At 51.8% G+C, this 27,110-nt stretch overlaps 1 protein-coding gene across 2 annotated transcripts in view; it reads left to right on the top strand.

Annotated features, from left to right (window-relative positions):
• SGSM1 (small G protein signaling modulator 1) overlaps positions 1-27,110 on the top strand; it is a 73,484-nt gene that overhangs the window by 20,550 nt on the left and 25,824 nt on the right. The window contains exons 3-14 of one of the 2 annotated variants that reach the window (XM_061141668.1): positions 3,859-3,934; positions 7,788-7,950; positions 10,711-10,863; positions 14,090-14,157; positions 14,422-14,567; positions 14,699-14,830; positions 16,508-16,632; positions 18,775-18,842; positions 19,947-20,110; positions 20,291-20,423; positions 23,950-24,114; positions 25,970-26,108. In XM_061141668.1, the coding sequence (XP_060997651.1) occupies positions 3,859-3,934; positions 7,788-7,950; positions 10,711-10,863; positions 14,090-14,157; positions 14,422-14,567; positions 14,699-14,830; positions 16,508-16,632; positions 18,775-18,842; positions 19,947-20,110; positions 20,291-20,423; positions 23,950-24,114; positions 25,970-26,108 (1,532 nt within the window). The remainder of the gene's footprint in view (positions 1-3,858; positions 3,935-7,787; positions 7,951-10,710; positions 10,864-14,089; positions 14,158-14,421; positions 14,568-14,698; positions 14,831-16,507; positions 16,633-18,774; positions 18,843-19,946; positions 20,111-20,290; positions 20,424-23,949; positions 24,115-25,969; positions 26,109-27,110) is intronic. The other variant, XM_061141669.1, reaches the window with a different exon arrangement.

Genomic DNA, 27,110 nt, shown 5'->3' with positions numbered 1-27,110 from the left:
ACCCCAGATGATCCAGACTAGGGCTCGCTCTAAATGTCCTGATTTCCACTTAATCACTCTGTAAAGATCTCATCTCCAAACACCCTCACGTTTGGAGGAACCGAAGGACAGGATTTCAAGAATTTGGTGGGGGGCCCGGGAGGGCCACAGCTGAGCCTGTAACATTAGGGGAGGTGATGGTTTAGAGGACTGGAAAGGAGGTGACAAGCGAAGGGAAGGGAAAGAGTTTAAGGCATCCCGAGCCGATCTTTGAGGTCAGAGAGAGGGGGGAACCACGGCCCTGAGGGGCGGTGCCAGGCTTAGGGCACCTCCTAGTTGATGGCTGAACCAGAAGTCAGAGCTGAAGGATTTTTCACGTGTCCTCAGGAAGCTCACAGCCTCCTTTTTGCGGACGGAGCCAATGGGCCTGGTCATCTCTGCGCTCACCGTGGGGGCGGAGGCGGCGGGCCGCAGGGTCCCGCGTCAGAGCCACTCCAGAGGGTGACCGGCAGATGGCCACCTCCAAGGAACAGGAGGACGTCGGCAGGAGGGCTGTGACCTGCTAAAGAAGGAGCCAGCCCTCTCTCTGGAAGGAGCTGGGGCCTGCCATGGCATGGAGCGGTCAGGCTTTGACGCTCGCCGCCTCCCCGCCCTTCCACCGCAAGAGCTGTCCTGCTGCTAAAAGAAACACGCCAGGCCCGCAGAGCCAAACGTTCTTGTGCTCAGTCGGTGAGCTGCAAAAACACGCCCTCCTGTGTGTTTCTCCTCTGCTTTCGCCTGTCCCCCACACAGTACTCAGACACCAGACGTGTGGGTTTTCCACACAACAATTCTCTGACAACTATCTGAGTGTCCTATAGTTAACTCAGTTCTGACACCGTCTACCCAGGGGTGGCATCAGATGCTACAGGTTAAGGGCTCAGTCCCATAATACTGACCCCCACCCCCCAATTTAAGGCACCAATCACAAATTTCAGGCTGTTCCGTTTACTTCTGGCAGACCAGCGGTAGATCAGGGTTCCCAGCTCCTAACCCCATCATAGTGCAAGTTTGGGTTTCAGCGGATGAATTTTGGAGGACCCTGAACCGCCCTTTGCAGAGGAGTGTGCTCCCTCCTCCGTCTCCGTTGCCTCCTCTATAAGAGGCGAGGGTGTTACCGTGCAGTTCTTGTGCTGATCCAGAGAGGCGAGGCAGGCAGGAGAGAACTTTGGAAGCAGTGATGCACGCAGGAATTCTTGCTCTCTCAGTCCACCTGCTTGCAGCCCTCCTTCACACCCCCTGCAGCTTGCCCTTGGTGGCTGTGTTTCCCCTGGGAGGTTAATTTTTTTTTTTTTCTTTTTAATTTGGTTTTACCTGCTTGACGGCATGTTGTAGAAGGAGCGCAACCACTGGTGTGAGATAAACCTGGGTCCAAGCCTTGAGTCCGCTCCTCACCAGCTGTGTGACCCTGGGTGGGTTTCTCTGCCTCTCTCTGCCTTTGCTTGCTCCAGGGGTCAGCAGCTGCTGCCCTGTTTACCTGTGATTATAGTGACTGGAGAATTCCATGGACAGAGTCCACGGGGTCGCAGAGTCAGACACGACTGAGCCTGTTTCACATAGTGACAAGAAAGCTTTTTTCCCTCTCGACTAAAATATTCTACCAAAGCAGAAAGTCAGTCATGATCCTTCAAGGCGTTCATTCCTCAAACACAACTGTATTGGGCACCAGCTGTGTGCTGGAACCACCGTTGTAAAGCAGGGGGACATGGAGAGCTTGCCCTCATGGGATCCAGAGCATGGCAGGGGGGACAGGCGCTAGCAAAATCACCGTAAATCTGATGGGTGTTACAAAAGCAGCCACTGTCTGACCTCAAGCAAGCTGATTTAACTGAAACAGATAAGGTTTCAGCCGGGATCAGAATTAGCAGTGAAGGAGGCCAGAGGCGAGGTTCTAGGCAGGGCAGTGACCTGCATGCAGCTCACGTTTGTTGGAGGCTCGCTGTGTGCAGGCTCTGTGCTCAGCGCATGGTGCGCATTGCCTTGTGTAGTCCTCCCAGTGCCCCTTATTACTGTTCCTACAAACCCTTTGCATGTGCATGCTAAGTCGGTTCAGCCATGTCTGATGATGTGCAACCCTGTGGACTCTAGCCCGCCAGGCTGCTCTGTCCTTGGAGATTCTCTAGGCAAGAATACTGGAGCAGGCCGCCATGCCCTCCTCCAGGGGGTCTTCCCAACCCAGGGGTCAAACCCACGTCTCTTACATCTCCTGCATTGGTAGACAGGCTCTTTACCACTTGTGCCACCTGGGAAAGCCCCACAAGCCCTTTACCCAGTGAGAAAACTGATGTTCAGAGAGGCGACTTGATTTGCCTGAGGAAATACAGCTAGTAGCTGGAGGGGCCAGGATATGGCCGCTGGAGCCAAGGTGAGAAACACTGTTACAGGTTGGAATTCCAGCTCTGCTCCTTCCCAGCCGTGTGGCCTTGGGTGGCCTAGCTCATCTTCCTGACCGTGGTTTCCCGTTTGTGAACGGGGCCAGTTCCACAGGCTTGGTTAGCTAGGGGTCAGGCTTTGAAATGCCGCTGGCAGAGCCCGGCTTGGGGCTGGCCGGGCCGGGAGGTCGGGAGCTGTCCACAGACGGGTGCTGACTGGGCTGGGGCGGGGGCGTACCTGCGCGGGTGGGCACTGCCAAGTGTTTTTCCAGAGAACACGGCCAAGGATGCTTTGAGTTCTGTCTTCTTCTCCAGGAGGCAAGCAGAAGGAAGGGAAAGGAAGGGCGTTGGGAGCCTGACACTGCACTCAGACCCGTGCGTGGATGGGCTGGCCGGGCTGAGCCTGGGCGGCCCTCGGGGCAGCCAGAAAGGGGGCCTGTCGATGGGGGTGGGTTCCAGACTCCCACGTCAAGCCCTGCTAATGTTAGATCTGGGACCAGGCTTTGATATCATCTCTTCCCACCTCCTCAAGGTGGGAAAACTGATGACCCAGGGGGGAGAAACGTTTTGCTTAAAGTACTACAGTGACTCTGGGGCCCAGAATCCAGCAAAGCAGGAGGGCGTTCAGGCCACCAGAGGGTCACCAGCATGAGCAGAGGCATGGCTGCCCTCTGAGTGCCGCGTCCCCTGTGCCTGGCACCTCACAGGCAGTCAGTGAACGTTTATCGACTCAGTGGATGTAGTGTGGAAAACCATCTTGAAATCTGTCTCCACTCTGGGCCACTCTGTCTACTTCTCTGGGTGAATTTCTACATGTTGCTGACCTCAGTTTCCCAAAATAAGACCACAAATCCAGCCGGTAGGCACCTGAACAGGAATTTGAACCATGATCTACCGGATCTCAGGGCTGACATTTCATATGGCACCTCCCCAATTTTTTTTTATATATACTCATTTCATTCACTCATTCATCCACTCAGAAAATATTTGTGGAGACCTACTATGTACCAGGCCCTGTTCTAGGCTCTGTGGATACCACAGTAGACAAGGCAGATGGGGCCCTGCCCTGGAGGAACTTATATTCTAGAAGTTGGAGACAGACAGTAAGCAGAGAAATAGGACAGGAAGTACCCTGAAGGAGCTATAACAGGGGATGGAAGAAGTTGTAGGCGGGGTGCCTTAGATTGAGTAGACGGGGAAGGAGATGACACTTCATGTGACATCTCAAAAGAAGCCCACTATGCAGAGAGCCTGAAAAAGAATTCACTTCAGTGTGAAGTGTGGGGGTAGCAGGATCCACAGGCCTCAGCCCTACAGAAAACACAGGGAATGCAAGGAGGGAACGCAGTTACCAAAACATCCCAGCAACCAGAGAATGCTGGTGGGGGGGTGGGGCCAGTGCAGCCGCCTGGGGTGCCTGCTCCCCAGGTAGAGTAGGGTCTCACCCTCCGGTGCCTCTGCCTTCCAGGTGAAGCAGATCATGGAGGAGGCCGTCACACGCAAGTTTGTTCATGAAGACAGCAGCCACATCATCTCCTTCTGCGGTGAGTCGGTGGCCCGGGGCGGCCTTGAAAAGCAGCTTTCTCTCTGTGGGCTGCCTCGGGGCTGTGGCAGCTTTCTTTGAGCAAAGGTTCCCAAAGGTCATGCTTTTGCGGCTTTGTAACTGTGAGGTTTTTTTTCAAATTCCAAAGGGACTCCATTAGGGAATTTGGAAGCAGAGAAAAGATTAGAGAAGATGTTAAGAATGACATCTGTGCTCTGGGAGGACTTCCCTGGAGGCTCAGATGCTAGAGCTTCCGCCTACAATGCGGGAGACCCGGGTTCAATCCCTGGGTCCGGAAGATCTCCTGGAGAAGGAAATGGCAACCCACTCCAGCATTCTTGCCTGGAAAATCCCATGAATGGTGGAACCTGGTAGGCTACAGTCCATGGAGTCGCAAAGAGTCGGACACAACTGAGCAACTTCACTTTCACTTTCTGTGCCCTGGGAAGAGGTAATCACGGTCGACCCGGAGAGGTGCCTTCCCTCCCGTGGGCTCCGTTCACACCGACCCCACCCCAGGCAACCGAGGGGCTTGCCTCTGAGGGATGGGCTCCGCGTCCTTTCCTCGCCCAGGTAGAGAGACAGGATGGATGGGGACTTTAAGGAATCAAGAAGCCATGGACACTTCCTGAGGGATCGCTGCCAGCTGGCTCAGCAAAGGAGGCAGGCCCGGGGCTCGGAGCGTGACTCAGCCCTCTCCCTCTCCTTGAACCTGTGAGGCTAGCTGCCAGCTTCTTACTGTCCCTTCACAGTGGCTGGAGGCACGGGCCCTGCAAGTCCCTGAAGTCAGGATTCAGCACATACGATTCAGCGCGTACTCAGTGTGTACATATACATGGGAGTGTCTCTTTCTCCCTGAAGACCTTCTAACCTCATGATTGTGGAGTGTCTCTCCACGAAGGACAAGTGATCATGCCCCTCTCACGGTCTTGGCTCCAGGAGGGACCCATCAGCTTCCGTCCAGCTGGCGGGGGACACCACCCGTGGGCCCGCAACCAGCTGAGCGCACGCCACGACCTGTGAAACCACTCATGTCAGTTCTGCTCTTTGGCCGCCCAGCTCTGCTCAAATCCCATCTCTGCCACTTCTTTGCTGGCTGACCTTGGGCAAGATCTTATTTTTTTAGCCGATATATCTTTACGTAAATAAATATACATGAAAGTGAAAGTGAAAGTCGCTCAGTCATGTCTCACTCTTTGCGACCCCATGGACTATGCAGTCCATGGCATTCTCCAGGCCGAATACTGGAGTGGGTGGCCTTTACCTTCTCCAGGGGATCTTCCCAACCCAGGGATCGAACCCAGGTCTCCTGCATTGCAGATGGATTCTTTACTGGCTGAGCCACAAGGAAAGTCCCCTATGTGTGTGTGTGTATATATATATATATATGTGAAAGTGAAAGTGAAGTTGCTCAGTCGTGTCCGACTCTTTGCGACCCCACGGACTGTAGCCTACCAAGCTCCTCCGTCCATGGGATTCTCCACGCAAGAATGCTGGAGTGGGTTGCCATTTCCTTCTCCAGGGGATCTTCTCAACCCAGGGATTGAACCCAGGTCTCGCGCATTGGGGGCAAACGCTTTAACCTCTGAGCCACCAGGGAAGACCACCAATGCAGGAGTGTATATATATACACATACATACATTAAAAATATATATATTTTTTTCCTTTTTTTCCCCTTTGGCCACACTGCGTTGCTCATAGGATCTTAGTTCCCTGAGCAGGGATTGAATCTGGGCCCGTGACAGTGAAAGCGCTGGTTCCTGGCCCACCAGGGAATTCCCCGAAAAATATTTTATGTATGTAAAAATACACATATACACATGCCCATATACTCACATATGTATAGGGAAATATATATCTCTCTATATAAATATAGATCTCTGGATCTCTGGCTTTCTTTTTTCTCCTGGACATTTTTATTTGCAAAAAACTTAATATGCATGTCTGTTTCAGGGCTTGCTAGCATACCTACCAATTAAAGACTTAGAAGATCAAGACTTAGAAGATTTTAGCAAGTGATAAGAATCATAATAATTCTCTAACTCCGATCAAAGTTCAGGGGTGAGAGAAACATGCCGGCATTAAATGAGGCCTGAAGGATGTCCCTGAGGTCTCTTTTGTCCATTGTTCCTTATGAGCCATTGTCGGAGAAACACGGAACAATGTTTACCAAGCTGTACTAGATCATGAATTTAATCAGTGTAAGCAAATGAAAAGTCCTAGATATGTAAGCAAAATTGAAGCTATTTTAAAGATCATCTCCCAGAATATTTTAATTCGATGAGCAGATCAGGCAGAATGTGAACAGTCCTTCAAAGCCAAGTCATTGCTGACAACAGCAAGAACTGGACAAGCAGTCACCCCGAAACTTCTCAGCATTTCTCCTTACGCATGGCATGGCTTTGCCAGGCTCTTAACCCTGCACGTGCTGGGGTCCTCCTCTGTGAAACGACAGTAACTAGAACACTGGCCTCTTGAGTTTCACTACAGGGATTAGGGAAGGTGAACCTTAACACTGGTCTGACGCCCAGCAGGTGCCTAGTAAGAGTAAGGAGTAGCCCTTAATAAGCTCACATTTTCCCATAGACATGGATTATGCTCCTAGTGCATACCAGAGTGAATTCCCAGGCTGCTGTGTAAGACAGAAAGTCAGAAGATAGAGGAGGCTGCTGAGGGACTTCGCTGGTGGGCCAGTGGCTCAGATGCCACACTGCCAACAGAGGGGACCCAGGATCCATCCCCGGTCAGGGAACTAGATCCCTCATGCCACAGCTAAGCATTACACACGTCGCAGCTAAGGATCCCGGCACAACCAAATAAATACATATTAATTTTTAAATTAAAAAAAGTTAAGGCTTCTAAAAGTGTCAGATATGTAAGATAGAGGCCATCAGAATGGCTTGCACAGGGCCTGTTTTCTTGGGAGGGAACACTGAGGGCCAGAGAGGGAAAGTTATTTGCCTGAGGTCACGCAGCAAGTTAGTAGAACCCAGGCTATGCCTTGGGTCTCTTGTTTGAGGAGGGCTGGACAGAGCCTCCAGGGGAGACACAGAAGTGAAAAGATTAAGACTGAAACCTCTCTTCAAAGGCGCTTTGTGGAGGCGCAGATGTGAGCACACCTTGGCTCAGACGTGGGTGTGAATCCCAGCTCCTTCACTTATTTGCCGGGTGGCCCTGGCAATTCAGCTCACCGCTGCGAGCTTCCGTTTCTACATCTGGAAAATGGGGATGGTTTTCCTTTCTGCCTGGCCGTGGCGGAGATTGAATGAGATCCATAGTGTTAACTGTTACTGAAATCACAATGGTAATGACAACAGTGTGATTCTTTTAACTGAAATACAGCTAGGCAGTCACGCAGTCCAGGCTCCCCTCCTTCATTGAAAGGAGGAATAGCTAGCCTTCATGAAGCACACACACGTGCCAGGCTCTGAGCAAAGTGCTTTCCATCCATTTTTTCCCAACTTATCCTGACAGCAACCTTATGAGGTTACTGTTCACACTATCCCATTTTACAGATGAGGAAGCTGAGACATGCGGAGGGGAAGTGATTCCCCTCACCCCGTCACACAGCTGGTAAGGGGCCAGGAGAGGATGTGCACAGAGATGATCTGACCTGGGGCAGCAAGCGTGGGTTCACCACTAAGCCCTCTTGCTCCCTTTTGAGGGGCTGGACGGTGGAGAGGCATACAGGCTTTTCACTATGATGCTATCATAGTGATGCTATCATGAATTTTGTGACTTTGGGGGCCCCGGACCTTCAAGGCACCTGTGTGTGACTGAGAAAGCCCAGAGCCAGGGTGGGCGTGGGGAGGGGGATCATGGGCGGGGCCTGCTGACCGCGGTGTCCCTGCAGCGGCCGTGGAGGCCTGCGTTCTGCACGGGCTGCGGAGGCGGGCGGCTGGCTTCCTGCGCAGCAACAAGATCGCAGCTCTCTTCATGAAAGTGGGCAAGAGCTTCCCGCCGGCCGAGGAGCTGAGCCGCAAGGTGCAGGACTTGGAGCAGCTGATCGAGGGCGCGTGAGTGCTGAGCGCGGGGTGCGGGCCGGGGCACCCCCAGAGGACAGCCGGCGCTCCTGCCTGGGCTCTGCAGGAGCCTGTACCTCCCGGCACCCTCTCCACTCTCCATTCTGCTCCTCAGACCTGCCAGGCTCTCTCATACCCCAGGCCCTTTGCGCATGCTGTACCCTCCCCCCAGTTCACACCCCTCATCCTCCGTGGTGGATTCCTTGTCATCCCCAAGGATGGTAACGCCCTCTAACTAGTAGTAAATTCTAACCCTCACCCCATTTCTCTTTTATATCACTCTGCTTATTATCTTCCCAGTTGTTATCACCACCTATAATTTTTCATTCATTCATTTACTGTTAACCTGATTGTTATCAGTCTCCCCCACTGGCCTCTGAACTCCAGGAGGATAGGCATCTGGATATGTGCTGCTCCCCATTAGGTCACCAGTGTCTGGGACAGCGCCCAGCACCTGGGAAATGCCCAGGAAACGATTGTTGAATGAGTAAGTGCCTAAGGAGTCAGGCCTGTGCCAAATGCAGGCAGATCGAAGTTTAATGTAACCACATGGTCTCCGTCTGCATGGATCCGATGCTCACAGCGAAGCAGCCATTTATGGGGGCATTGTCTTAGTGGCTCGTGGCCTGAGAATGTGTAAATGAGTGCCTCCCACCAGAACCACCCCCAGAGTCCCAACTGCACAGCCAAGCCCCCAACCTGCAGCCTGGTCAGGGGTGGCAAATAGGTTTCCTCCCCAGTTGGTGCTGGTGGCCGTGAGGTTTTCCTGCTGGAGCTCATTGCTTTTACAAGAGCCCAAAGACCGACAGAGAACTGTCTTGTGGAAAGTTCTGGAGTTGTGAGTGGGCTTCGTGGGAAAGAGTGCGTGGATTGATTAACACATGTGGCCACATGTGTTATGGGCAAGAGAAGGGAGAGAGAGACAGGCATGCCATGTGTCTGCCCTCGCTGCCATGAGTGGCCGTTCCACTTCACTGCGGGAGAAATGGCCTTTCCTTGCCCTTCAGACCCTGCCAGCCCAGGGCTGCTGGCCAGAACTGCATGATGGGCAGCGCTCTGGACTTGGCATTGCTAGTTCCCATTTGGAACCTGACTCTTCAGCCACCTGGTCTTTAGGGGTCTTCCAGTCCATCTGCTGAATTCCCAGGTGTCTGCTGATAGCTTCTTAAAGGGGCGGATTTCCATGGACCTTCCATAACATTGGGAGCAACTTCCTAATGGAGAAATGAGAGATGTCCATTCCAGGGGCCCATTCACTCATTTTTGCCATCATTCTTTTATGGACATATTTACTGAGACCCCCATACATGCCAGGCACTGTGCTGGGCCCTGGAGATACAGGCATGAAACAGGGCCAAAGCTTGCCATGTTGTAGACTCTCCAAGTTTTATTTAAAAAGCAGTTGAATTGCATAATCCATGCCTTTGAAGTCCCATTGTGGAGGAGAAGACAGAGGAGTGAGCAAGAAGTTAAGCTGCAGAGGTCCAGGGAAGGGGGGGCCTCCCCAGCTTCAGCTGGTGCTCGAGTGTTTCCGTAGGAGGGGGTGCCCTCCCTGAGACCTCGAGAGTGAGTAGGGTTCAGCCAGATAATAGAGTGGGGAGGGAAGCCAGAAAGAAGCAGCAGCTCTCAGAAAGTCCTCAGATGAAAGCCTGGCAGCTTTGGGGATCTGCAGAGATCCCTGTCTGGCTGGATCGTGGGGTCAGAGGCAGGGAGTGGTAAGGAGGTGGCTGGGGAGGTGGAAGGGCAAGGTCATGGAGTGCCCTGCTTGTCGTGTTATAAGACACGTGCACCCCAGTGTTCATCGCGGCACTGTTTATAACAGCCAGGACATGGAAGCAACCTAGATGCCCATCAGCAGACGAACGGATAAGGAAGCTGTGGTACATATACACCATGGAATATTACTCAGCCACTAAAAAGAATTCATTTGAACCAGTCCTAATGAGATGGATGAAACTGGAGCCCCTTATACAGAGTGAAGTAAGCCAGAAAGATAAAGAACATTACAGCATACTAACACATACATATGGAAATTAGAAAGATGGTAACGATAACCCTATATGCAAAGCAGAAAAAGAGACACAGAAGTACAGAACAGACTTTTGAACTCTGTGGGAGAAGGTGAGGGTGGGATGTTTTGAAAGAACAGCATGTATACTATCTATGGTGAAACAGATCACCAGCCCAGGTGGGATGCATGAGACAAGTGCTCGGGCCTGGTGCACTGGGAAGACCCAGAGGAATCGGGTGGAGAGGGAGGTGGGAGGGGGGTTCGGGATGGGGAATACGTGTAACTCCATGGCTGATTCATGTCAATGTACGACAAAACCCACTGAAATGTTGTGAAGTAATTAGCCTCCAACTAATAAAAAAATAAATAAATAAAATAAAATTAAAAAAAAAAAAAAAGCTTCTCCAGAGCAATGGGGGAGCCTCCAAAATGAAAGAAGAATCCAAGACTCTTCTTGGCCAGCACTCCTTTCCAGCTGAGAGAGAGAAAGTAAGAGAGAAATTTCAGTGTGAGAATCTGGCTTACCCATCACCAGTGTATGAAAGGGTCAGTTTGACGGTGCCTTCACACTCACTGGGTGTTGTTATTTTTTCAACTCTTTTCCCATTCTCCAGGAGCAGTGTGGGCTCTAATTGCCATTCTTTCATTTCTCAGAGAAGTTGGACACTTTCCTATTTGCGTATTGATCCTGTTGGATTTCCTCTTTTGTGAGCATCTCTTCTCTTTCTTTGCTGGTCTCAAAGGCGAAATCAGATCCAGGGCCTCCAGGAGAATGTGCGAAAACTGCCAAAACTGCCCAACCTGTCCCCACTTGCCATCAAGCACCTGTGGATCCGCACGGCCTTGTTTGAGAAGGTCCTGGACAAAATTGTTCATTACCTTGTAGAAAACAGCAGGTGAGTGGGAAGGAGTACAACACTTGGGTGCACTCTGCTTCCACCTGCTGGCCGTCTTGGAAATTGCGCCCTCTCTCACAAAGCTGCTTTCTTTTTGCCCTCTTTGATATACCCTTGATTTGAAAGTGACTAATAAGGACCTCCTGGTTGTTTGACTCTAAACTCGCCAAGCTTAGAATCTTGGGAAGATTTGGGTGCTTAATAGCAATGCAGGATCTTCTGAATTGGGGTGGGGTGTAAGGATCTTGCAGTCTTAAGAGATGTTTCTTTTCCCATGAATTAAGCCCACAGTCCATTTGCTGTGTGATCCTAGGGGAGTCATTTAGCTTCTCTGTGCCTCTGCTGTCTCTTCTGGTGAATGGGACAGGATGGGAATTGCTGCCACTCTGGAGAAGGGGCAAGAAAAGGAGTTAGTGAGTACACAGCATTTTGCAAAGGCCTAGGGGTATTTTTTACATTTTCTCTCCTAGCTCAGATTGGCCTGGTGTAGAGGTTTTACAGTGTGAGTCCTCTTGGCACGCATTCATCCATGGATCTGTTTACTCATCCACTAAATGATTAATGAGCATTTACGACGCCAGGCAATAACCTAGATGTTGAGGATACACAGGTCTTGCCTGTCATGTCAAGGAACTTGGATATTTGGAAGAGAGCAGCGAGGAGCTGCTGGCGGCTCTGTGATCCAAGAGTCCTCATGGGCAGCACTCCTTTCCTTTGCCTGTTTGCTGGGAAAATACGTGTGAAAGTGCAGAGCAAAGCGCTTCCCCTCCCGGAGCTCGCATTGGGCAGGGAGAACAGGCCCATGCTAATGGTGATAATGCGTTGATGAGTGTGCCAGGATGGATGATGGGTGGCGATTAGTTTCCTCTGGGTAGTCAGGGAAAGTGTCCTGGAAGATGGGACAGTCGCGTTTCAATTTGAAGGGCATGTTACCCAACACAAGTTACCCAGCAGAAGGGTGTGGGGAAAAGTGTTCCCAGTGGAGGGAACAGCAGGCACAAAGGCCCAGAGGGCAGAGAGGAACTGAAAGAAATCCAGGCTCCAGAGCTCCAGTTAACCTCGGCACCTTCTAGTAAATTACAGCACCTCTCAGCCCTCTGCCTTGCTGTGGGTCCAGGGTCTGTGTAGTTACTGCCTCTGGCACGTGAACTTGAGTTTTCCTGCTGAAAAAATTGGTTTATTTAGTAGTTTATTCGAGTAGCTTATTTATTTACTTGTTAGAGTAGTTTATTAGGGCTTCCAAGGTGGCTCAGATGGTAAAGAATCTGCCTGCAATGCAGGAGACCCGAGTTCAATCCCTGGATCAGGAAGACCCCCTGGAGAAGGAAATGGCTGCCCTCTCCAGTATTCCTGCCTGGAGGATTCCATGGACAGAGGAGCCTGGTGGGCCCCAGTCCATGAGGTCGCAGAGAGTCGGACACAACTGAGCAACTAAGACATAGACTAGCAATACCAACGCACTAGCAATCATTAAACATTTTGGATTTTAGAGCCACACAGAATTGAAACAGTAGTACAGAGAATTCTTGCCTACCCTAAGTGTTAACGTCCTATCTAACCATAGTACAAGTCTCAAAACCAAGAAATTGCCGTTGGCATAATACGTTAACCAAACATACTCTTTTTTTTGCTATATAGTTCTATGAAAGTTTAATACATGCCTAGTTTCATAAAACCAACACCACACTCAGGCTACAGAATACTGTACCAAAGCACCCATCACCCTGAAGAGTCTCCCTGGGACTGCCCTCTAAGTCACATCTTGCGCCCATCTATACCTGTGATTTTTAAGGCATTATTTTCAGGTTATGGTCACATAACTGTGCTGATTTGGGGAACAGAAACTGAGTGGTGGGGTGAAAAGTGTCTCTAAGTATTAGATTCAGATCTGACACCGAAATGTATAAGCTTGATGTTGAGCATGTCCAGGGCATGTCATTCTGCCCCAGCCGGTGTTCTGGTTGACTGAAGATTTCTTTGGGGTGATATTATAATCGCGTTGCCACATTTAGTGAGACCCTCTTCCGATGTCAGAACTTAATATGTGCAGTTGGACATTTGTTCCTCCCAGCAGCCCTGGGTGGGTGAGTTGTCATTCTTCCCATTTTGTAGCTGAGGACACTGCAGCTCAGGGAGGGTAGTCACCTGTCCAGGGACACAGAGAGGGAGGGAGGAGCCAGGCTGGGCCCCCAGCTGGTCTATCCAACTCTAGATCCTGGGCTCTGCGCCCCCTGTTGTTGAACGGGAAGAAGAGCTGAACTGGCTGGATGTAGCCTACATCCACCTACTGTGTGGCCTCTGGCAAGTCACTTACCCTCTCTGGGCCTGAGATCCCTCAGGAGTCAGGACAAGGTCCTTCCCATTCTGGAGTTCTGTTTCTAGACCGTATGAATTTGCAAAGAATCCGAGGCCAGTACACAACAATTTGGGCTTCCCCAGTGACTCAGACGGTAAAGAATCCACCTGCAATACAGGGGACCCTGGTTCGAAAAGATCCCCTAGAGAAGGGAATGACTCCCCACTCCAGTATTCTTGCCTGGAGAATTATATGGACAGAGGAGCCTGACAGTCCATGGGGTCACAAAGAGTCGGACACAACTGAGCAACTGAGCACACACAACAAGTCAGACGAACAAAAACGGAAACCATTCAGCACAGACGCTGTACTGACAGCATTGCATTGATATTTTGGAGAGTCGGAGGCCAGGAGGCATTTCTGAGCATGTCAGACCAGCATCATCTGCGTTGGTTACCCAGATGGGAAGGCCTTTTAGTACAGCTTTTGGGGACACACCGCAGCTAAAATGTGTTTTATTGCCTCGATAACATTAGAAGGGCAGATGTCATCTGAGCCTCTAAGTGACTTCCTGTCTGAGATGGAATATGCAAGAGGAGCAGACAGAATCAGCCAGGCCTCAACAGCCTTCTAATGATTGTTCCTGTTATTATCATCAAGGCTTTTCCACAGCCTTTGTGTTAAGCAGTTACAGCCAAGTGCCGTGCTAACTGCCTGACATCTGTTGTCGCTCTCAAACGTCCTTAGGCAGCCCATAATATTACCATTATGCCCATTTGACAGATGGGGCAGTTGAGGCTCACAGCGGTAACTGGGTGACCAGAGGGGCTTTGAACCCAGTCTGTCGGCTCTCAACCATCAGGCTGTAGTCGACTCTGCGCCCTCTGCTGGTCACCATCCAACCCTGCATGTCCTTTCCTCTCTTGCTAGTAAGTATTACGAGAAGGAAGCTCTCCTGATGGACCCGGTGGACGGCCCCATCCTTGCGTCTTTGCTGGGTAAGTGGTCCAGCCAGTGCTCTGAGCTTCATCTGGATCTCTGGTCTCGGCTCGAGGGGGCACCTGCTAAGGGCCTGTCTCGCCTCCCTCCAGCCTCCCACCTTCAAAACTGCTCCCTGCCTCTCACTTTCAGGCTCCTGCGCTGGTCTCTGTTTGGCAGGAGCCTGGGGTACCCTAGCTGCCGGAGGGGAGTGATCCTTCTGGTGGGAGGAGGGCGGGAGGACTCTCCTGGGTGATGGTCTCCCAGCCCCGTCTGCTCTGCAGTGGGGCCCTGCGCCCTGGAGTACACCAAGATGAAGACTTCCGACCACTTCTGGACGGACCCTTCGGCCGACGAGCTTGTCCAGAGGCACCGCATTCACAGCTCGCACCTCAGGCAGGACTCGCCCACCAAGCGTCCGGCCCTCTGCGTGAGTGGGGAGGACGGTGGGGCCCCCGGGGCAGGCCGGCTGAGTTCTGGACTCGGCGTGGAGGTGGGGAGTGGACTGCGGCCTTGACGGTCACTTCAGGCCTCACCCGCCGCCTCCCCTCACGTTGCCAGATCCAGAAAAGGCATTCGAGTGGCAGCATGGACGACCGGCCCTCCCTCTCCGCCCGTGACTATGTGGAGTCCCTGCATCAGAACTCCCGCGCCACCCTGCTCTACGGCAAGAACAACGTTCTGGTCCAGCCGGTGAGGGTCCCCATCTTGAGCCCAGGGCTTCCACTGTGGGTCTGGCTCCAGGTTACAGAGGAGGGGGGTCCCTGTGGCCCCAGGTTGCTCATCCATCTATCCATCCATCCACTCACTGATCCATCTGTTCGTTCATCTGCCAATATCTCCATCTCTCCATCTGTTCACCCACAGGATGGTATTTCCTTCTATCCATTCATCCATCCATTCATCTGTCAGTGTCCCACCCAGCCAGCCAGTTAACTCTCTTCCAGCCTCTGTATCCACCCATCCCTCTGTTCATGCATACGTTTACCATTTTTTGTCCATCTGCCTGTATTTATGTCCACCCAGCCACCTATCCATTCATCCATCCCTCTCTCCATCATTACGTCCACCCATACATCCATCTGTCCTTCTACCCATCATCAGCTCCACCCACCAATCATCCATCCACACATCTTTAACCTCCACCTGTCCATTTGTTCATTTGTTTTCCAGTCCATCTACCCATTACATTTCCACTCAGCTGTCTTATCTATCATTCTCCGTCATCATCACTCACTCACTCAGTTCCCTCATTTGTGCTGAACCTGCTCTGCACGGGGTGCTTAGGATAGCAAGGTGAACATCTTCACAGAGATGCTCCAATACTTAGGGAGCGCAGCTACTGGTGTGTACATACGAAGGAAGCAGTCTTCCTGTGTACACAGTCACTTTTCCAATCAGATCACAGTCTATCATCTTTTCAGAGACATTTTAAAAAGCCCCCGTACTCTGCATGTGGAGTAAAAACCATTACACCGAACCTCATTGAGGGGTCAACAATATAAACGTCTGTGACTGAGTCTGCACGAGACTGGGCAAGAATGACGGTCACAGTTGTGAGATAACTGCTGATTATAAGAGGCATCCCCACTTCAGGCGCATTAAAATGTGAAAAAACAATTGTGTGCCTTAGAGTTGATGAAATACAGCAAGGATGCTACCTCCCGGGGTTGTGGTGTGGTTGAGATGATACTGGTGGAGCAGAGACAGGCTCGGTAAACCCTCAGAGCTCAGTAAATATCGGTGGTCTTCTGTCTCCACGTGTTTTGGGGGTGGGTCTGCAGGGAAGAGGGCTGCCTCTTACGTGTGAGTCTTGGAGCCCCCTCCGCTGCACCCCACTTGGAATAAAGTGGAGCAAGTGAGAAGCTCAGCCGATGAATTGGGAAGGCGGAGGATGGGGCTGCTGGGTGGGGACCGTGGAGCGGGTGTCTGGGGAGGGGCCTCTGGGTAACATCCGTGGGTTGGGTCATAGAGCTCAGCTGCGCTCTCTTTCTCCCTTAAGACTGGCCACAGTGATGGCAGTAAATGCCTTCTGTTTTGGAAAAGGTATTGTTGAAAGGGCAGAGCCCCATTCCTTGTTCTAAAGACCACCCCCCTACAACCCCGCCTTTGCATTAGGGCCCTGGGTAGAACGGGCGGCTTCCACAGCTGACCCTGCAGACCCAAACCCATCCTGGTGGTTGGTGGCAGAAGGCTTCGCTTAGCGCAGCCACCTGGAGGGAGGGTCGGGGCTTCCAAACGGACACGGCCTTGGAGGGAATGAGCCAACCTCGTGGTTCTGGCTGTGTGCCCGCGAGTGCCACAGGTCGGGGCCCATGTCCTCTGTGGCTCCGGCACCACGACCAGGCCTGAGTACCCCCGTCTCTGCAGAGAGACGACATGGAGGCCGTGCCGGGGTATCTGTCCCTGCACCAGACGGCTGACGTCATGACCTTGAAGTGGACACCCAACCAGCTGATGAATGGGTCTGTGGGGGACCTGGACTATGAGAAGAGGTGAGCCCCTCCCTCCCCCTCAGCGCAGGGCCGACCGCACCGTGTCCCATCTGTTATGACCAAGTGGCCCAGCCTCCCTGCACCTGTGGCCTCATGGGTAGTTCATGGGATCTGAGACCCAACTGGAAGAGTCTTAGGGGACGGGCATTGGGCAGTGCCTTGAGCAAACACCACCGGGAGAGAGAAATACTAACAAAGATCTTGTAAGCCCAGAAATGACAATACTCCCCGGTCTCCAGCCCCATTACCCATCACTCAATGCAAAAGGAAGCTGGAGGTGTTGGTTGTGGGCATCTCCTCTAGGGCTCCTGGATGCCCTGTGAGTTATAAGACCCAACAGAGGCCTTGGAGTCAAGCTCCTAAGAGACCTGCTGGCTGGGGATTCTATTATTATTGGACATGTTCTTGACTTCCTCAAAACTTTTGCTTATGGGGAATTTCTAACATAAAGGGCTTCCCTGATAGCTCGGCTGGTAAAGAATCCACCTGCAATGCAGGAGACCCCGGTTTGATCCCTGGGTCGGGAAGATCCTCTGGAGAAGGGATAGGCTACCCACTCCAGTATTCTTGGGCTTCCCTTGTGGCTCAGCTGGTAAAGAATCCGCCTGCAATGCAGGACACCTGGGTTCGATCCCTGGGTTGGGAAGATCCCCTGGAGAAGGGAAAGGCTACCCATTCCAGTATTCTGGCCTGGAGAATTCCATGGACTGTATAGTCCATGGGATCGCTAAGAGTCAGACACGACCGAGTGACTTTTCACTTTTTCACTCTCTAACATAAAAGTAGAAAGAACTGAAGTACCCATCACACAGCCCTAACAACCTTCCCCTCAGCGTCCTCTGCCCTGCGTTTTGTTCTGCAGTAGCAAACAGATGTCATAGGATTATAGGATTTTATCTAGAAGTTTATATACATACTTGTAAATATAAATGTAAATATATGTATGTGTATATATATGTATATTTATATACATATGTATGTGCGCATGTGTGTGTGTGTGTATATATATGTATAGAATAAGGACTCTCTTCAAGGGCCATAAACAGAGCACTGTTGTGTTCTGTGTGATGTTAAGCCTCAGTGCGATTACCGCCAGGCTTTGGTGTGATTAATATCATTCTCTAAGCTGATCACTTCCTGGGCAGAGGTTACCATCTGTCCTCAGAGAGGGTCACTGGGAGGTACAGTCAGTCCTCAGCTGGGCCAGATAATTCAACTCCAGCCAGACACCTAAGTTTCTTTTTTTTTTTTTTTTGACACCTAAATTTCTGATGGAGAAATCCTCTGGGAGCCAGTAAACAGTCTTGCCCATGAACCTTATCTCAGCTTACTCATCTGAAACCTCAGTATCAGACCTTCTACGACCTCCCAGCTGAGTTCGGAGCCCTGAATCTCCTTCTTAGCATTTACAAAATCCTAATAAATCTGTCCCTACTTGTGTTCTGACTGTCTCACCCTTTAGATCTCAGTTCTGTGAAGGCAAGGAGTCTGTCTTGCTCATATCTTCTCCCCAGCATCTGCTGGTGACAGAAAACCAAACTCAAGCTGCCTGAAGCATTGGCTCTCATGAACCAAAAAAAATCCAGGAGTGGTGGCTTCAGGCGTGGCTGGATCCAGGGACTCAGATGAGGACCCAAACCCTTTCCATCTCTTGGCTCTACTTTCCTGACTGTTGATTCCATTCACAGGCAGGCTTTTCTCGTCAGGGCTCTTTACGTCTCCAGACTTCTGTCGTCCTTACCACTACTCTCCTAGCAGAAAGCCCTTCTTTCCCAGAGATTTCTCACATAGATCTAATAATTGAGTCTCACTGGTTCTGCTAGGGTCATGGTCCAGAACAGTGTCATATGATGATCTGCCAAGCCAGGGTCAGGTGCCCATTCCTGGAGTCCTGAAGGGGGAGGGTAGGAGAGGTCAGCCTCAGCCACATGGACTGGGGTTAAAGAAATGTGTGTGTAGGGGAAAGTTGGAAAACTGGGATACTGGAGCCAGAAGAAGGGGAGATAGGGTCTGGGAAGACTGGGGACATGGATGTTGGGGTTAGGTGGCCCTGGTGAGGCGGGTAGAGGAGCCTGTGGGTGGGGCGTCCCCGTGATTAGCGGGACAGGCATCCTGCAAGCCTGGCCCTCCCTCCCCTTCCAGCGTCTACTGGGACTACGCCATGACCATCCGTCTGGAGGAGATTGTCTACCTGCATTGCCACCAGCAAGGTAGGGACTGCGGGTAATCGTGGGGCCGGGGGTTCCTCCTGGGTCCCCTGCCTTCCCCACCCCCTTAGTACCTGTGCAGCCTCAGACGAGTGACCTCACCTCTCTGAGCCTCAGTTTCCACATCTGTAAAATGGGGATAGTACCAGTATCTGCTCATGGGGTTGTTGTGAGGATCAAGTGACATTTGTTAAGGGCTCAGCATCAAAGCCATGTGTCAGGTACGGTTCTCACTATTCACGTGCCTGCTATTTAATCGTTGCTACAACCCACTGCTAGAGGCACCGTCATTCCCATCTTAGAGCTGAGAAAGCAGCATGGTGCAAAGACATCCTTTCTAAGCTCCCCAGTCTGGTGCCAAACCCAGGCCTTTGTCCCTCCAAAGTCAGTGTTCTGAAAATCGAAGATTTATAACTGGAGTTTATAGCTCAAAGAAGGTATATTCTGAATAAGCAAAAGGCCATCCTGCTTTAGAAAGCAAGGTATCTGCACCTCACCAAGGCACAAAAGACAGTGGTTTCAGCCTATTTAATGAAACACACCTGGGTTCAAACCCAGGCTCTGCTACTCACCAGCTGCATGACCTTGGGCAAGTGACATAACCTCTCTGAGCCTCAGTTTTATCATTTGCAAAATAGGCAATAAGAGATATGCCTCACAGGGCTGTTTTGAGTATTACAGTAAGACAGTGCCTTTAATGTGCTGTGTGTGTATACAGTAAGTGCTTAAGGCGTGTAATGCATGCTAGCAAGAGGCAATTACTGCCCTGCAGAGGGATCTATCTGACAGCCTCCATACAGAAATAGGTCAGGTCAACCTGCTGAGGGTGTTTGAGGGGGCATCATCTTCCTTTGTTGGGTGACTGCAGGGAGGCCACCCACCTTTGTCTTGACCTTGTCCTGTCATTCTCCAGTTGATGACCATGGTGGGTGGGATGAGGGAGGCTCAGAGGAGGTGAAAACTGCCCCTGACCTTCTGCCAAGGCCTTTCCCAGAGCCTCCGAGTGGGACCCCTGGGTCTGGCTGGGGATGTCTGGGGAGGAGGGGGCCTCCCCATGCCTCATTGTGACTTCCTGCCGGGTCTCCTCTGGCCGGGTCGCGGTGGCAGTGGACAGCGGTGGGACGGTGGTGTTGGTCAGCCAGGACGGGATCCAGAGGCCGCCCTTCCGCTTCCCCAAGGGAGGGCACCTCCTGCAGTTCCTCTCGTGCCTGGAGAACGGGCTGCTCCCTCATGGGCAGCTGGACCCGCCGCTCTGGTCTCAGCGGGGGAAGGTGAGTGATCATGGGGGGCCCAGGGAGGCGGGCTGGAGGTCAGCCATGGGGAGTGGCCGTTCTTGCCTTCGGGCCCTGTGTGGCTGGTGGGCTCATGCACGCCCCACAGGGACCCTCAGGGTGTGCAGGTTGAGGGACAGGTGTGTCCCAGGGGCCAGGCCTTGGGGTGTGTTCTTTCAGGGCAAAGTGTTCCCCAGACTGCGCAAGCGAAGCCCCCAGGGTTCATCCGAGTCCACGTCTTCAGACAAGGAAGATGACGAGGCCACAGATTACGTGTTCAGGATCATCTACCCTGGCACGCAGTCCGAACTCGGTAAGCGGCCCTGGCCCTCGGCCCGGGGAGTCAATCTGTTTAGCTGGTCCTGAAATTGACTTCAGCTACGTGGGACCAGAGGACAAGAGATGTGAATTCTGGGGTTAGCCGGGGGACTTGGAATCAAGAAATTAGGGTCTCGGCAGCCTTGATTTTCTTCCAGATGAATAACCACTCTCTACTTGGCTAACTTAGATGCCCCTGGGTGTGAGGTGGCATGGGGTAGCAGCCGTTACATGGGCTCTGGAATCCTGGTTTAACCTGGGCAAATCCCTTCACCCCTCTGTGCCTTGGTTTCCTCATCTGTAAAATGGGGATGTTCATAGCACCTATTTCACAGGACTCTCATGAGGATCAAATGAGGTAAAGTACTTGGCCCAGAAAGAACACTCAAATGCTATTATGTTGTTGTTACTGTTATTTTTTTTTACTTCAACAGATTGTTGTAAGGATTCAGTGAGATAATAAGCTGGTCATCATGAGCCCATAGAATGAGGCCTCACATACTGTAGGCCCTCAAGTGGTTGTCAAGAACAGCAGAGGGGGTGATTCCCTGGCAGTCCAGTGGTTAGGACTCTGCATTTTCACTGCCGAGGGAGCGGGCTCAATCCCTGGTTGGGGAACTGAGATCCAGCAAGTCATGCAGCGTGGCCAAAAAAATAAATAAAAGACAGCAGAGGGGAAGGACGACCCTAGACACTGGCACACGAGGTTATAACTTATGTCCTGCCGTTTGCATGGGGCCTGCTGTGAAGTAGTTGCTTAGTGAATGCAAACTGCGGTTGCTACAAAGATCATCCATTCCAGTGGGGCTGTGGTGGCGATTAAATGAATTAATATTTGAAAAATTCTCAGAAGGAAGCCTGGCATTTGTTAGGCACTGTATGTGTGTCTGTTAAACAAGTGAGTAATAAGTTATAGCTTGTTTCTGGAAACTTCATTTTATCTAACCCTCTGTGGCCCTGTTGTCCCCATTTGATGGATAATGGCTCTGAGCTTCCCTTTGTTTAAGGGACCACAGCTGGGCAGTGAGGGCGTTTTTAAAGCAGACGTCCTCCCTGGAGAGGCTGGACTCATCGTGCCAGGCCTCTCAATGCTCTCGCTCACATCCACTGCTGTCAGAGCTGGGGTGTGGGGGCAGGCTTGGTGTTGAGGTCTTGGGTTAGCCTGTGTTTTCTTGTGTGTTCCTTTATGGCCCGTTAGGAGGAAAACCTTACATTCCTGTGTCATTAAGGGCCATAGAGTGTCCTGACGTGCATCCCTCCATCTGTTCCCGCCCAGGATCAAGGTCTGGAGCTGGCCCAGCCTCTCTCTGTGGTACAGCTTCCCCCCAGAGAGCTGATTCATCCGAAGGCCAGGTGCCCAGCTGCTGCCTTCCCTGGCAGCTCGCTCTGCGGGGACCCATCCAGCACATGATTTGTAGGCTCTAGCTGGGAGCCAGGCTGGGTGCTCACTGTCTTTCCTCTTTGGGGAATATCCGCGTCAGCCTGTCGTGGTCCTGGGTGTGCCAGGGGAACAGATACTAGCTGCGCCCACTCACACCCTCTATGCGTGCAGCTCCTCTGCCATCTGCCAGCCTCGTGTCTCCTTGCCTGCAGCCACCAGGGTTCCTTCTGCCCGTGGGTGGGGTGGCCTACAATCATTGCCTCCCTGGAGCAGCCAGTGACTGGCAGGAGCTGTGTATAAACGCCCCAGCTCTCTCACCCCTCGAGTGAGAACATCCTGAAACGTGTGTTCTGCACGTGTCCAAGAGACCCCTCACGAGATCAAGTGCCAGTAGTCCATAACGGCAACGTACATGGTGACTAACTCGCTACTCTCTTCACCCTTCTCCTCCTGGGTCCCTTTATCTCTCCCTACCCGTGCTTCTTGGAAACATCTCCCAACTTGCACTTAAATCCTTGTCTGCCTTCAGGGAAACCCCAACCAAGTCAGTGTGTTTAAAACACACTGTGTTTTAAAACACACATTGTGTTTCTCAATCTTAGCACCACTGACATTTCAGATGGAATAATTCTTTGAAGTGGAGGGTGTCCTATGCACTGTAGGATGTGTATTTAAAACCAAACATCACTTTGCCAACAAAAGTCTGTATACTTGAGGCTATGGTCTTTTCAGTAGTCATGTACAGATGTGAGAACTGGACCATAAAGAAGGCTGAGCACAGAAGAATTGATACTTTCAAACTGTGGTGCTGGAGAAGACTCTTAAGAGTCCCTTGAACAGCAAGGAGATCAAGCCAGTCAATCTTAAAGGAAATCAACCCTGAATGTTCATTGGAAGGACTGCTGCTGAAGCTCCAATACCTTGACCACCTGATGCAAAGAGCCGACTCATTGGAAAAGACCCTGATGCTGGGAAAGATTGAGGGCAGGAGGAGAAGGGGGCAGCAGAGGATGAGATGGTTGGATGGCATCATTGACTCAATGGACATGAACTTGGGCAAACTTCGGGAGATGGTGATGGACAGGGAGGCCTGGAGTGCTGCAGTCCATGGGGTCCAGAGTCGGACACGACTTGGCAACAGAACAACAAGAAAAATTCTTTGTGGTGGGGGCTGTCCTAGGCACTGTAGGATGTTGAGCAGCTTCCCTGGTCTCCACTCACGGGATGCCAAGTAGTGAATCCATCCCCACCACCAACACATGTGACAGCCAGAAATGTCTCCAGACATCACCAAGTGTCCCTTGGAAAGCCAGCAGCACCCAAGTTGAGACCCGCTGATCTAGGGCAAGGATGGGTTAGGGAGTCAACAGCCAACAGGAGAACAGCTGAGAGAGTATGAATAGGATCTCGGGGTCTGATCCTCTGGGTTGGAATCCCAGCTTCACCACTTATTAGCTGGGTGGTCTTGGGCATGCTGCTTAAACTCACTGTGCCTTAGTCTTCTAATCTGTAAAAGGGGATAATGGTAGGACTTGAGCTCAGAAAGCGACAGCTGTTGTTAGTGGGAAGAGAAGAAGGGACTTTAGCCAAAAAGACCAGATACCCCAGTGACGACCTGGTGAGGCTTTGGGTGAGTAAGTTGTCTCATCGGTCTGAGCGTCTGTTTTCTCTCATGCAAAATAGGACACAAAACACATCCCTTGCAGCAGGGGTCCGCACCCTCCGGGATCCAATGCCTGCTGGTCTGAGGTGGAGCTGATGCAATAGTAACAGAAATAAAGTGCACAGTAAATGTCATGTGCTTGAATCATGCCCAAACCATCCACCCCAACCCCGGTCCGTGGAAAAGTTGTCTTCCCCAAATCCAGTCCCTGGAGCTGAGAAGGCTGGGGATCACTGCCTTACAGGCTCATCAGAGGTGAGGCGGTTCCCTTTATGGTATGGCATCCAGCACATAGTAGGCTCTTTATAGATGTCGGCGTTCTTTCTTCCTCTAACAAACACAAGCCACGGGAACTGTGTGGAGCAGGACGGGGAAAGGTTCAACCCCCGGGGAATTGGTTCCTCCGCCTTTTCAGTGCCCTGTCCCACCCACCGCAGACCTTCCATTTCACTGGTGCTTTTATTTTTGTCTCTTAAGTTGCATCCGGCCCCCTGGGCAGCCCTCCCCCCATCTCCGCGGGCCCTGCCTGGATGGTGGTTCCTGCAGGCCGGTCCGTGTTAGTGGTGGCCAGGGGCAGCCGGTGGGCGCAAGCCAGATGGGACACGACCCTCCCCATGTCACGCCTGAAGCCGCAGCCCCTCAGTAATGTTTGGGCTCCCCTCACCCCTGGGACTGGGCGCTGGCCACCTCTGCCATGTTGTCATTTGAGTCTTGGTCCTCAGCGGGAGATGGAGGCAGGGGAAAAATTGATGCCCTTACACGGTCTTGCCTCTGTGCTACAAGACACAACTTGGAGTGTTGTGGGTTCAGCAGCAGAGGGGTCCACTGATGATGTCTGCAGGGGGCGAGAGGCTGGGGCTGGGGGCATGCTTGCCACACCGGGGCCAGTCTCCTGGCCAGTGCTTCCTGGAGGTTGGCTGAGAACTGGGATGTTTTCCAGAACATTTTATAGGGGCTGACTGGTGTTTCTTGGCCAGTTCATTGGTGAGTCTGCTACAGAGCCACTTTTGATGGACCCCAGAACCTCATTCTGTTAGCGGCTTTCCGTTCTGTCCGTGGGTGGGCAGACACTGTCACCAAGGGCACTGTGATGACTGGGGGGGCCAGGTCCACAGCTCCTCCTCTCCTTAGAGCCCAAGTGGAGAGGCCAGGTATTGCCAGCCATCCTTAAGGAGGCGCTGCTCATCAGGCAAGTGTGTGCCCCTTTAAGTTCCTAAAGCAGGGCTTGGCAAGCTAAGGCCAAAATCCAAATCCTCTATTTCGCTCATGAACTGAGGTTGGTGTAGACATTTTTAAATAATTGAAAAAAAAAAAAACCAATATTTTGTGACAGGTGAAAATGATATGAAATTCACATTTTAGTGTCCCTGAATGAAATTTTATTAGAACATAACCCATCCTCATTTGTTTGCAATTTTTTTGGCTACTTTTGTTCTAGGATGGCAGAGTAGAATGGTTATGATAGTGACCAAATGTCTTGCAAACCCTCAAATATTGTCTACCTGGCCCTTTACAGGAGATAGTCAGCAAGTCCTGTCCTAGAGAAAATACCATTTTTTGCACCAAGAGGCCGGGAAATTAACCATAGAAATGGTAATGCCTGGGTCACCGGTGTGTTTGTTCTGCAGGGTTGCAAATGCTGTGGCTTCCATGGAGCCGGGAAAGAAAACAATATGGGAAACTATGAGTGGTACATCCTTGGGAGCAGTTGATCAGGAACCACCAGTGTCCAAGAGTTAGAAGACCATTTGTGCCCCTTAGTTCTCAGACATGGCTGCTACCTCAGAACTCTTTTTGAAAGACAGACCCGAGGGCTGTATCACCAGGAGACTTTAGTCCAGTAGGTCAGGCATACGGGTGGGATACAGGCATATGGCTTTTAAACAAGCACCCCACGTGATTCTGGGGGAGTTGCCAACCTGTTTGAGGCTCTCTTGGTAGAGCGGCTATAGGAGCAGGACCATGGACCCTGCAGGCATCTTCATCAGTGGGGACTCCTCTGGGTCCCCTTGCTATTGAGTGTCCTGCCTCCCCTGTTGAGCCAGGCTCCCTTACATCTCACCACCAAGGGCTCCCCATGAGACCTACCTCTGGGGACTCGAGGCCATCAGTCCTCCCCAGGATTCCCCAGCGGGCTCTCCTGCCTTCCTGCCAGCCTCCCATGAGGACAGCTGAAGGACAACATGGTGGGGGTTGGCCTCATGCTCTGCGACTGGGCCTGTTTGTCTGGCTCTGATCTCTCTCTGTCTCTTCAACTGCCATCAGCCCTTCCTATCACCCTGGGGACCCGCAATCTTGGTGGTGGCCTTCATTGACTTGGATGGGCTCAAGGACCTGGGTCAGACGGTGATTGAGGTCGCTGTTTCCTACTGTGCCATTCAGGGTCTTTCCCTGTCCCTGCGCTGGTGTGGGGGTGAGCTGCTTGCTTTGGGGTGAGGTTTCTGGGACCCGCAAAAGCTTTACCAGGGCTCTTCCTCTGCCCTTGCTACCACCACAGTTCCCCAGGACCTAATGGATGTCTCTGTGAGCAGCCTGCCATCCCTGTGGCAGCCCAGCCCCCGGCAGTCCTCCTGTTCCTCCTGTTTGCAGAGCGGCTCGGCTGATGGTGGCTCGGCCAACGGCTGCAGCCACGAGAGGTATGAGGGGCTTGGGCTGTGCACGAAGAAATGCAAGCGTGGACTGGAGGTATGCAGGCGCCCATTTCTTGTCCTGCGCTGAAGTCAGGGGAGTTAACACAGGCTATAGCAGCATCCAGGGCTTCCCTAGTGGTCCAGCGGCGAACAGCCCGCCGGTCAATACAGCAGAGGTGGGTTTGACCCCTGGGTGGGTGAGATCCCCTGGAGAAGGAAATGGCAACCCACTCCAGTATTCCTGCCTGGGAAATCCCATGGACAGAGGAGCCTGGCTGGGCTGGTCCATGGGGTCGCAGAGTCGGACACGACTGAGCGACTAAACAACAACAACAACATAGAATCATTCAGATCTTGGTTAAATCCTGGCCTTGTGAAGTCCTAGCTTCCTTACATATATCAGTCAGGATCAACAAGGTACTGTCACTGGAACAAACAGTCCTAAAATCTCAGTGATTTATTACAACAAAAAATGGCTTATCATGCATGCTATGTGTCTACCATGCATCGGCAGGGATTTTTGCTTTTTCTACATTCACGGGCCTGGCAGATGGAGTTACCACCATCTTGAATATTGCGAATACCAGTGACTAAAGGAAATGCTTGCTTTATTTAGCTGTCTTAAGGACAAATAATGGTTTAAAAGCGGCCAGTCCGTGTACCGGGCACATGGTGATATTCAGTAAATGACACTTCTTAAATTTATTGCATAAAGTTAAATCCCCAAATGGTCTCTCTCCTTGTCCACAGAGCTCTGTCTTCTCCGGACTACTCAGCCTATTCACGAGACTGGTCCTATTTCCCACTGACCCAGCCTGGCCTGGCCTGGGAGAGTGGAATCCTTTTTTCCTTGCTGGGCCTCTGTCCCAGTGCATGGCCCATTCTTCAGTCGTAGGAATATAAGTGGGGGCCAACATCCAATCTGTGAAGCCACAGAACTCCTGGCTGTCAGTGTGGTCTGTGGGCCAGCAGCATCATCACCTGAGCAGATTCTCTGCCCCTCGCCCC

This window comes from Dama dama, chromosome 5 (assembly GCF_033118175.1).
Source record: "Dama dama isolate Ldn47 chromosome 5, ASM3311817v1, whole genome shotgun sequence".
Lineage (NCBI taxonomy): Eukaryota > Metazoa > Chordata > Mammalia > Artiodactyla > Cervidae > Dama > Dama dama.
Note: the sequence above shows the minus strand (reverse complement) of the source record. Positions and strands in the feature narration are given on the sequence as shown.